Genomic DNA, 12,294 nt, shown 5'->3' with positions numbered 1-12,294 from the left:
TTGTCTATCCATTTAGTGACCAATGAATGGAATGCGTTGTTTCATAACATGGAGGTGTTGAATTTCCAGGTCTTTGACCTCGGGATGTTTTTACAGAGGTCAAAGCGAAGGCGGACAAAGGCGTGATCTGAAAGTTAAATTTTATTTTTATTTTTATTATACCTAGGCAAGTCAGCTAAGAAAAACTTCTTATTTACAATGATGGCCTTCCAGAAGGCAAAAGGCCTCCTGCGGGGACGGAGAATTACAATAAATAAAAAAATATAGGACAAAAATATAGGATAAAACACACATCACTACATAAAGAGAGACCTCAAACAACAACATAGCATGGCAGCAACACATGAAAACACAGCATGGTAGCAACACATGACAACAACATGGTAGCGACACAACATGGCAGCAGCACAACATGGTAGAAGCACAAAATATGGTACAAACATTATTGGGCACAGACAACAGCACAAAGGGCAAGAGGGTAGAGATAACAATACGTCACGCAAAGCAGCCACAACAGTCAGTAAGAGTGTCCATGATTGAGTCTTTGAATGAAGAGATGTGGATAAAACGGTCCTGTTTGAGTGTTTTTTGCAGCTCGTTCCAGTCGCTAGCTGCAGCGAACTGAAAAGAGGAGTGACCCAGGGATGTGAGTGCTTTGGGGACCTTTAACAGAATGTGACTGGCAGAACGGGTATTGTATGTGGAGGATGAGGGCTGCAGTAGGTATCTCAGATAGGGGGAGTGAGGCCTAAGAGGGTTTTAAAAACAAGCATCAACCAGTAGGTCTTGCGATGGGTATACAGAGATGACCAGTTTACAGAGGAGTATAGAGTGCAGTGATGTGTCCTATAAGGTGCATTGGTGGCAAATCTGATGGCCGAATGGTAAAGAACATCTAGCCATTCGAAAGTGCTATGGGTCCAATTGTACAAATGAAATGAAATTAAATTTTATTGGTTGCATACACATGGTTAGCAGATGTTAATGCGAGTGTAGCGAAATGCTTGTGCTTCTAGTTCCGACCGTACAGTAATATCTAACACGTAATCTAACAATTTCACAACAAATACCTTATACACACAAGTGTAAAGGAATGATTAAGAATATGTACATATAAATATATGGATGAGCGATGGCCGAACAGCATAGGCAAGATGCAGTAGATGGTACAGAGTACAGTGTATACATATGAGATGAGTAATGTATGGTATGTAAAGATTATATAAAGTGGCATTGTTTAAGTGACTAGTGATACATTTATTACATCCAATTATTAATTATTAAAGTGGCTAGAGATTGAGTCTGTATGTTGGCAGCAGCCACTCAATGTTAGTGATGGCTGTTTAACAGTCTGATGGCCTTGAGATAGAAGCTGTTTTTCAGTCTCTCGGTCCCAGCTTTGATGCACCTGTACTGACCTCGCCTTCTGGATGATAGCGGGGTGAACAGGCAGTGGCTCGGGTGGTTGTTGTCCTTGATGATCCTTTTGGCCTTCCTGTGACATCAGGTGGTGTAGGTGTCCTGGAGGGCAGGTAGTTTGCCCCCGGTGATGCCTTGTGCAGACCTCACTACCCTCTGGAGAGCCTTACGGTTGTGGGCGGAGCAGTTGCCGTAACAGGCGGTGATACAGCCCGACAGGATGCTCTCGATTGTGCATCTGTAAAAGTTTGTGAGTGTTTTTGGTGACAAGCCAAATTTCTTCAGCCTCCTGAGGTTGAAGAGGCGATGTTGCGCCTTCTTCACCACGCTGTCTGTGTGGGTGGACCAATTCAGTTTGTCCGTGATGTGTACACCGAGGAACTTAAAACTTTCAACCTTCTCCACTACAGTCCCGTCGACTTTAAATTAAAAAGTAAGCTATAGGCCAAATATTGAATTCACACAGTGTCTGATCACTTTGTCTGCCAAATAGCCTATATGTTCTACAAACAAGATAACATCCTGTAAATGGTGAATTTTCTCACTTGACATAAAAGGGGAAGTAAGTCGCCTCCCAAGCAGCTGTATCACAACCGGCCTTGATCGGGAGTCCCATAGGGTGGCGCACATTTGGCCCAGCTTCGCGTGGGTTAAGGGATGGTATGGCCGGGAGGGCTTTACTTGGTTCATCGCGCTCTAGCGACTCCTTGTGGCGGGCCGGGTGCCAGCATGCTGACTACAGTCATCAGTTGAACGGTGTTTCCTCCGACACATTGGTGCGGCTGGCTTCCGGGTTAAGCGGGCGGGTGTTAAGAAGCGTGGCTTGGCGGGTCATGTTTCGGAAGACGCATGACTCGACCTTCGCCTCCCGAGCTCTTTGGGGAGTTGCAGTGATGAAACAAGATCGAAAAAGGGGCTAAAAATGTGGAAATAAAAGTAGGCAAAATCTTTAGCAGGTCTAGGTCAGGCTATAGGGCCTATCGCTCACGCAGCCCCAAAAAATAATAAATAGACGGCTATAATTACATTTCGCGGGGCGGCTGGGTTATTGGATGGCAGATATGTTGTCTCACCTCCAATAGTAATAACAGTAATCACTTTTAGTCATTGGTCCGTTTCTCGGTGGCCAGGATTGTCCTTCAAAAACCTATTTGTGTCAGACGGTTGCTAGGAGTGGTGGTAGGAGTCAGGCGCAGAGAGCAGAGGTACGGAACTTTGTGTTTATTTAAATAAAAACACAACACGATCGACGCCAACACAAACGGCGTGGAAAAAATGCCAAGTGCCCAAAACAGGTGCACAGCATGCATACAATATTACAGTAGTAAATTGCCAGCACATCCAACTACAAAAACACAACCTGACGCTAAAATAATCCCGCACAACACTGGGCGGGCTAACCAGGCTTAAATAACCAAAATCAAAAGACCAAATGAGGAACAGGTGCAAACAATAAGACATATCAAACGAAAAGGAAAAAGGGATCAGCGGCGGCTAGTAGGTCGGTGACGACGACCGCCGAGCGCCGCCCGAGCAGGCAGGGGAGCCACCTTCGGTGGGATTCGTGACAATTTGCCTCTTCGGGAGTTTTGAAGTGTGACAGGGCTCATTGGTGAAGAATCCTGAACTCGTTTGGGTATTTCAATCCCCTGAAGAGGCCTTGGTTATTGAAGTGTTTCTTCACCTCGTCAAACTCTCAGCGCTTTCGACGTATTCCAGCTGACAGGTCTTGGTGCAAGGTGAGTTTAGCGTTTTACACTGTAATGGCGTTGATTTTCACCACCTGTAGCACTCATTCGTTGTCAGTGAAATCTCAGGAAACGTATGGCGATTGGGCGCGGTGGTTGTCTGGCTGCTGGTGGGGGCCTCAGTGCTCGGTGAGCTCTCTCCAGTTCTATGGGCCTGTTGGTGGACAGGTGGAGCCACTCTGGGGGGTTATGTTGTAGGTAGCGGATCAGTGACATGTTTCCCTCTTCTTTTTCGGACAGGGTTATTAGAACACAGTTATTCCTTCACCCCCTATTTTCCAGGTCCTCTGTTTTCTCTTCCAGATGCTCTGTTTCCTTTTCAGCATATGATATTGTTTTCACTGCATCTGCCATTGAGTTTTCCAATGACTGTATTCCCCACTCTGGCTCATCCAGGCGCCCCACGTTGATGGCTATCTTGTTGTTGATGTCAGGCAAGGCAATCCCCAGGGTTGTCACTTTGTCCCCTATCACAGCTCAGAAAGGATGTCTTCGACAGAGGATGAGGTTGGCAGTTGTTGGGCCTCGGGAAGGGACAGTCCTCATGCTCCTGGCTAATGGCACTAGCTTTTTCTGAAGCTAGTTGTTTCTCTGAGGCTTTTTCCGCTGCTATTCAAATCAAATAAAATGTATTTATATAGCCCTTCTTACATCAGCTGATATCTCAAAGTGCTGTACAGAAACCCAGCCTAAAACGCCAAACTGACTGGTAGTGTACATAACACCATCTAACCAAACATAAAATAATGTTAGCTACATGCATTTAACTTAGCAAGCTAGCCAGCCAGCTAACATAAGCTATTTATCCAAATAACATTTGCTCTTATCCAAAATAGATAGATTCCAGATGTCAGTCAGCTAGCGCACTAGCACTAAGCAAAGGTGGAAAAAGTTACAAAATGTCCATAGCCTACTTCAGAAAGAACATACTGAGCAGTTGACAAAACAAAAAGGACACAATTTTCTCTTTTCTTTTGAGCCCACGGCAAGAAGGCACCAGAGTCTGCAGTGCTAACGGGTTCCCACTAGATCACACAACCACAAAGTCTGTGAAGAGCATGAGGTGTGGCTAACGTTAGCCAGCTTGAGCTAGCTACCGAGCTGGCATACAAACTCAGTAGCACAGAGTAGATCCTCCATATGATGTTGAGAAAAGTTAATTGTGGGTAGGTCCGAAGATATCCGGAAATAAGTTACAGTTTTTCCCAATTGTTAACACACGTTTGCTGAACCGTTTCAGGTACTCTAAACACAAAACACTAAACCGTTAGCCAATTCCCCCAAACCCCACAGAATTCTTGCAAAATGAAACACAGCAATCAAAATCATGGAAGATGGTAGGGTTTTCAATAATCTGTTGTTGACATTATTTTCAACTACCATTTGCACAATGGCAGCCTCCTGTTTGTCTGTAAATGGACGCGTTCTACCACCATGTGGTTACCATCTTTCAGTTGAACAAAAACAAAATAGCATACAGTACAGTAAACACTGCAGTAGTTCAGTATACAAGATAAACATGTTACAAAGTAGTATAGCTCCCAATTTTATACATACAGTAATACATGAAACATTTACTCTGTTTCCCCATGCTGTGCTTTATGTTGTACTACTGACAAGTAGTAAAAGTAGTAGATAGGTTCAATGTCTGCAGTGCATACCTATTCTCATTTTGGAACGTCTGGATGATGGATGCTACGGTGAAGCGGCTCAGATTGGGCTGCACTCTCTACACAGCATCTCTCAAAGTCAAACCATGGTTAACCATATGGTCCACCACAGTCGCCCGAATTTCATTAGAGATTACTCTCCTTGTTCTTGGTCTTCCTCAAATCAAATAAAATCAAATTTATTTATATAGCCCTTCTTACATCAGCTGATATATCAAAGTGCTGTACAGAAACCCAGCCTAAAACCCCAAACAGCAAGCAATGTAGGTGTAGAAGCACGGTGGCTAGGAAAAACTCCCTAGAAAGGCCAAAACCTACTAAGAAACCTAGAGAGGAACCAGGCTATGAGGGGTGGCCAGTCCTCTTCTGGCTGTGCCGGGTGGAGATTATAACAGAACATGGCCAAGATGTTCAGATGTTCATAAATGACCAGCATGGTCAAATAATAATAATCACAGTAGTTGTCGAGGGTGCAACAAGTCAGCACCTCAGGAGTAAATGTCAGTTGGCTTTTCGTAGCCGATCATTGAGAGTATCTCTACTGCTCCTGCTGCCTCTAGAGAGTTGAAAACAGCAGGTCTGGGACAGGTAGCACGTCCGGTGAACAGGTCAGTGTTCCATAGCCGCAGGCAGAACAGTTGAAACTGGAGCAGCAGCACGGCCAGGTGGACTGGGGACAGCAAGGAGTCATCATGCCAGGTAGTCCTGAGGCATGGTCCTAGGGCTCAGGTTCGAGAGAGTGAAAGAAAGAAAGAGAGAAAGAAAGAGAGAATTAGAGAGAGCATACTTGAGTTCACACAGGACACCGGATAAGACAGGAGAAATACTCCAGATATAACAGACTGACCCTAGCCCCCCGACACATAAACTACTGCAGCATAAATACTGGAGGCTGAGACAGGAGGGGTCAGGAGACACTGTGGCCACATCCGATGATACCCCCGGACAGGGGGTATCACCATTTTAAAGACAAGACTCTCGTTAACCTCTATGGGCTAGGTGGGATGCCTACTCAACAGCCAGTGTAATCCCGTGGCGCGTTATTCAAATTCCTCAAAAATGCAAAAACTTCAATTTTTCAAACATATGACTATTTTACACCATTTTAAAGATAAGACTCTCGTTAATCTAACCACACTGTCCGATTTCAAAAAGGCTTTACAACTAAAGCAAAACATTAGATTATGTCAGCAGAGTACCCAGCCAGAAATAATCAGACACCCATTTTTCAAGCTAGCATATAATGTCACATAAACCCAAACCACAGCTAAATGTAGCACTAACCTTTGATGATCTTCATCAGATGACAACCCTAGGACATTATGTTATGCAATACATGCATGTTTTGTTCAATCAAGTTCATATTTATATCAAAAACCAGCTTTTTACATTAGCATGTGACTAGCATGTGACTAGCATTCCCACCGAACACTGCCGGTGAATTTACTAAATTACTCACGATAAACGTTCACAAAAAGCATAACAATTATTTTAAGAATTATAGATACAGAACTCCTCTATGCACTCGATATGTCCGATTTTAAAATAGCTTTTCGGTGAAACCACATTTTGCAATATTCTCAGTAGATAGCCCGGCATCACAGGGCTAGCTATTTAGACACCCAGCAAGTTTAGCACTCATCAAAGTCAGATTTACTATAAGAAAAATGTTATTACCTTTGCTGTCTTCGTCAGAATGCACTCCCAGGACTTCTACTTCAATAACAAATGTTGGTTTGGTTCAAAATAATCCATAGTTATATCCAAACAGCGGCGTTTTGTTAGTGCGTTCAAGACACTATCCAAAAGGGTAAATAAGGGTGACGAGCATGGCGCAATTTGTGACAAAAAAATTCTAAATATTCCATTACCGTACTTAGAAGCATGTCAACCGCTGTTTAAAATCAATTTTTATGCCATTTTTCTCATAAAAAAACGATAATATTCCGACCGGGAATCTGCGTTTAGGTAAACAGACGAAAGAAAATAAAGCATTTGGTCGACTCGGGCACGCGCCTAAGCCCATAGTACTCTGATCGGCCACTTGCCAAAAGCGATAATGTGTTTCAGCCAGAGCCTGCCTCGATATCGTTCAGCTTTTTCCCGGGCTCTGAGAGCCTATGGGAGCCGTAGGAAGTGTCACGTTATTGCAAAGATCCTCAGTCTTCAATAAAAAGAGCCAAGATGAATCACAATTTGTCAGACAGGCCACTTCCTGCATTGAATCTTCTCAGGTTTTGGCCTGCCATATGAGTTCTGTTATACTCACAGACACCATTCAAACAGTTTTAGAAACTTTAGGGTGTTTTCTATCCAAAGCCAATAATTATATGCATATTCTCGTTACTGGGCAGGAGTAGTAACCAGGTTAAATCGGGTACGTTTTTTATCCGGCCGTGTCAATACTGCCCCCTAGCCCTAACAGGTTAACTTGAAGTGAAGGTAAGAATAAGAATTGGAAATTACTTGAGGGGAGCTGTCAGTTCATGCGGCCACCTTGTTCAAGGGGCACGTGATCCCCCCCATTATTGATGATATTAACATGTTAACCCCCTCTGTTTTCCTTTCACCAGGGGATACCTGTATTCAGGCCTAGAGTTTGGGGCAGAGTGCTACTGTGGCCACAAGATTCAGGCCCCCAACACCTCTGAGAGTGAATGCATCATGCAATGTAAGGGCGACAAGGGCAACCTGTGTGGAGGGGCCAATCGCCTGTCCATCTACAGACTGGAGCTGAGCCAGGAGTCAGCGCGCCACTGTGAGCTTTAACCACCTATCACCACACTCCACCTGGGCATGGGTACTCCACTAAGGGGGCATGGTGCACCCCACACAATGACACACAGAGGGGTACTGATAGGAGCAGCCAGGCAATCATACCACAGTGCTGTTCTCTTTCAACATGACTGACTTCTACCTCATATTATAGGCTAAAATGCAAAAAAACCCATTATAGGTCCCTGGCACTGTTTTGCAATCAATGCTAATAAATTATGCTAATAAAATATTTAGTTTTTGGTGGTTTTGACGGTGAATACTTTTGCCAGGGTCGGGTGCAACCCGGTTTAGTTGTTTACTTTTCCCCCAAAGAGCTGTGCTACCTAGCCCAGCGAGACGTGTTTTTCACTTTAACACGGCTCTCGTTTTGTGAGAACAAAAACCCTGGTCTGCCCTAGAAAGCCTACGATCGCCAAAGGGCTAAATCAAAAAAATCAAGACAGCCGTGTTGGACTCTAAAATTATCAAGTTTGATCCCCACAGTGAATTATTTTAAAGTTTAATACAAATCTAGATATTTCATTAAATACTACTACATTTATCGTCACACAGGACCACGTGCTGACATAGACCAATCACGGGCCGGCAGGCTACGAGGAGGCTTCCGGTTGACTCTCTCAGGCAGGATGAAAACGACCACATGATCCTTAGCGATTTTTTTTGGTGCCATTCAGGCCCATTCAGCAATATAGCACACTTCAAATTCAAATACTTCCGGCTTCATACACCATCAGGAGTTTTCCACAGGAATACATGGATGATGTCCGCGTTATCACTATGATTTTAATGTCTATGGGTGGGACAGGTAGTTAAGTGTGATAGGATGTTCAGAGGCAACAGGGTAGTGTGCACCTCCTCCCTCTCCTTTTACTCCCTCTCAAAATGTTCCTCCTCCCCCACTTCTACTATCTCCTAGGTCTCTTAAACGATAAGCACATAGACACCAATCCACAGTCTATGGTAATATATCTATTGGCAAAGGCTCCAAGTTTGTTTATATTCAGGGTTAAAATAACAACACTGTCCTGTAATTGTTGTTATTTCTCCTTTTTTCCTGTTTGCGGAAGCATGCATATTCCAGATGGCTGAGCATTGCTCTTTTTCAAATGTGTTTGAGCATGCTCTGACACCTCTGACCCTGATCGCAGTAATCATGTGACAAGAACCCTGCTGCATGCTTCAAAAGAGGAAATGAACGGGAGAATGTTTTGCCCTCTGTTGTCCTCTGCACTGCAGACTGTTATCATCAGGTTGCCTGGGAAACAGTGCAGCCTCCCATTTTCCCCTCTGATCAGCAGCAGAACGTTTGTAGAGACATAAGACCCAGTTTTCTGAGTAAAAACTCCTACCTCTCTTTCACCCTTTCCTTTCCCGTTATCATGTCCCTTTCCCCTATCTTTATATACCTATTTGTAATACTAAATCAGAAAGATCATGTGTAGTCTCCCCACACATTAGACCTAGGCTAACATACATGCACTTCATGCAGCTTAATATTTGCATCTATGATATTTTACCATGATGAGTCAGACACACAGACCTAATACAGTTAGAAAGGTGCTCTAGTTCTTGGGCCCTGAGCTGATAATTTATATAGTTGTAATGGCTTGGTAGTCGTGGTGAAGGAATGAGACACAGGAAGCAGCGAGCACAGGGTAGTGGCGTATTTAGTGTACACTCACACACCAGCTAAATGAAATAGCCCCGCTAATTACCCAAACTAAACACAGGTGCACAAAACCAAAAAAGGGAAAACCAAAAAAGGGAATCAGTGGTAGCTAATAGGCCAGTGACGACGACCGCCGAGCGCCACCCGAGCAGGAGGGGGCGCCACCGTCGGTGGGAATCGTGACAATAGTTAAGTGACACGCTAGCCGAGGAAGCTCCAATGAAACATTTCATTATCAAAAAAGGAAAGGGTGTCTTTTGTGAGACGACAGGCGGAGAAGATAGAGGAAGATGGTCTTATTGACAGAGAATAGCTGAACTGAGAGACAGAGAGAGCGAGCGAGAGTGTCAATGTGCCTGTTATTTGCTGGGCCTGTTATTTGCTGTTCTACGGTATGGCTGGGCCTGTTATTTGTTGTTCTACAGTATGGCTGGGCCTGTTATTTGCTGTTCTACAGTATGGCTGGGCCTGTTATTTGTTGTTCAACAGTATGGCTGGGCCTGTTATTTGTTGTTCAACAGTATGGCTGGGCCTGTTATTTGCTGTTCTACAGTACGGCTGGGCCTGTTATTTGCTGTTCTACAGTACGGTTGGGCCTGTTATTTGCTGTTCTACAGTATGGCTGGGCCTGTTATTTGCTGTTAGGTTCCTAGTGAGGCCAAGGGAGGGGTCAGTGGATACGGGGGACCAGTACGGAGAAAAAAATGTATGAAATGTATGCATTCACTACTGTAAGTCGCTCTGGATAAGAGCGTCTGCTAAATTACTCAAATGTAAATGTAAAATGTACTATAGGGGTCAAACTGAAAGCTTTGTTCAGTCAGAACACACATGAAAATGTGTTAGTGATTGATACTAATCTAGTATGTTGTGTTTGTCCTTGGTTCAGATGGGAGTGCCATCTTTAAGGGGTGCTTCCACAGGCCTGACAACATCACCCTGGCCCTGCCCATCAGCGCTGTCATCCAGAACATGTCAGTGGAGAAGTGTGTGGACATGTGCACGGAGAAGGTAAGGGAAATGTACATATTGTGATGTGTGAGATTGTGATGTCTGTTTGCTTGGTACTGTTTGAGTGAGAGCAGGTGTATTTGTGTTATGTGCATGTGTGCGTACATGTCATGTGTATGTGTGCCTGCACATGCTTCCACTGTAAAAGAAATTGAGTTGTTTCAACTATTCATTATTAAGTAAGTGCTGATGTAAGACGCCAATGTGATGTCAATGTGTGTCAAATATTTAAGTTGAAAACATTGTATGTTAAAAGCACTGTGTGTGTGTGTGTGTGTGTGTGTGTGTGTGTGTGTGTGTGTGTGTGTGTGTGTGTGTGTGTGTGTGTGTGTGTGTGTGTGTGTGTGTGTGTGTGTGTGTGTGTGTGTGTGTGTGTGTGTGTGTGTGTGTGTGTGTGTGTGTGTGTGTGTGTGTGTGTGTGTGTGTGTGTGTGTGTGTGTGTGTGTGTGTGTGTGTGTGTGTGCTGTGTGTGTGTGTCTGTAACCAGTTCCACAGCCTTATAGTTGAATGAACATGTGAGACAAGTTGAGCAAACACACCATTTTACATTTACTGAGTTTTTGCCTAAGTTTTCTCAAGTTACAGCTAAACATTTTAAGTTCAGGTAACACATGGACCGAAAAGTTGAGTAAACCAAAAAAGGCTGTGGAACTAGTTACTTAATAATAACTTGTTGAAACAACTAGATTATTTTTTACAGTGTGGGAGTGTGTGTATCATATGCGTATACATCATCTTTCTCTCTCTGATGTCCCTGTGCTCCCTCCTTCCTGTCCTCCAGGAGCTATCCCTAGCGGTCCTGGCTGGAGACAGGTGTCTCTGTGGGTTCCCCACCCCCCACTTCTCCCTCCATGAGATGGAGGATGAGGACATGTGCCTGCACCGCTGCCATGGCGAGGAGTTTGAGAGCTGTGGGAATGACGAGTACTTTGTGGTGTACCAGACACAGGTCCAAGGTAAACAAGCCACTATCTGCCACTGACCTCATCCTTCTAAGCCCTCTCTAGTTGTAGTGACTGGATCTAACTACATCAATTACCATTACCAATGTTATTCATATTAAAGGATGGATTTCCATATATTTGTTTTGATGCTTTTGATGAGAATGGCAGAGTGCTGGAAGTGGTACAGGAAACCATTTGTGTACAGTGTTTCTGAGCATGGGTGAGAGTGTTCTTGTGAAACAGCTAGCCCACTGCTTTCACACCATCACCAGTTGATTTGATTTATTATGATTCCCATTAGCCGACACCAATGGTGACAGCTAGTCTTACTGGGGTCCGATAAATAACAAAAAATACATTGCAGATAAAAGACATTACAATTTACATTTAAAAACATTAACATGTAGTGTGTGTGTGCATCTATAAGTACATACACACAACAAGTAGGTCACATGGGGGAGAGGTGTTGTGCCGTGAGGTGTTGCTTTATTAGTTTTTTGGAACCAGGTTTGCTGTTCACTTGCGCTATATAACATGGAAGGGAGTTCCATGCACTCATGGCTCTGTATAATACTGTACATTTCCTTGAATTTGTTCTGGACCTGGGGACTGTGAAAAGACTCCTGGTGGCATGTCTGGTGGGGTAAGTGTGTGTGTCAGTGCTGTGTGTAAATTAACTATGCAAACAATTTGGAATTTCCTCAACTCTTAGCCAAGAGTGACTGGAATGCATAGTATTAATATTAGCCCTCGGATTACAATGAAGAGCAAGACGTGCCGCTCTGTTCTGGGCCAGCTGCAGCTTAGCCAGGTCTTTCTTTGCAGCTCTTGACCATATGACTGGACAATAATCAAGATAAGATAAAACTAGAGCCTGCAGGACTTGCTTTGTGGAGTGTGGTGTCAAAAAAGCAGAGCAACTCTTTATTACGGACAGATATCTCCTCATCCTTACAATCATTGAATCTATATGTTTTGACCATGACTGTTTACAATCTAAGGTAACACTAAGTTATTTAATCTCCTCAACTTGTTCAACAGTCACACCATTCATT

At 43.9% G+C, this 12,294-nt stretch overlaps 1 protein-coding gene across 1 annotated transcript in view; it reads left to right on the top strand.

Moving 5' to 3' along the window:
* Window positions 1–12,294, top strand: part of LOC106584983 (sialate:O-sulfotransferase 2) — a 97,866-nt gene that overhangs the window by 72,032 nt on the left and 13,540 nt on the right. The window contains exons 4-6 of the mRNA XM_014170690.3: window positions 7,411–7,595; window positions 10,174–10,295; window positions 11,077–11,251. Coding sequence (XP_014026165.1) covers window positions 7,411–7,595; window positions 10,174–10,295; window positions 11,077–11,251 — 482 coding nt within the window. The remainder of the gene's footprint in view (window positions 1–7,410; window positions 7,596–10,173; window positions 10,296–11,076; window positions 11,252–12,294) is intronic.

Source organism: Salmo salar, chromosome 24 (assembly GCF_965601325.2).
Source record: "Salmo salar chromosome 24, fSalSal1, whole genome shotgun sequence".
In the NCBI taxonomy this organism is placed as follows: Eukaryota; Metazoa; Chordata; class Actinopteri; order Salmoniformes; family Salmonidae; genus Salmo; species Salmo salar.
Note: the sequence above shows the minus strand (reverse complement) of the source record. Positions and strands in the feature narration are given on the sequence as shown.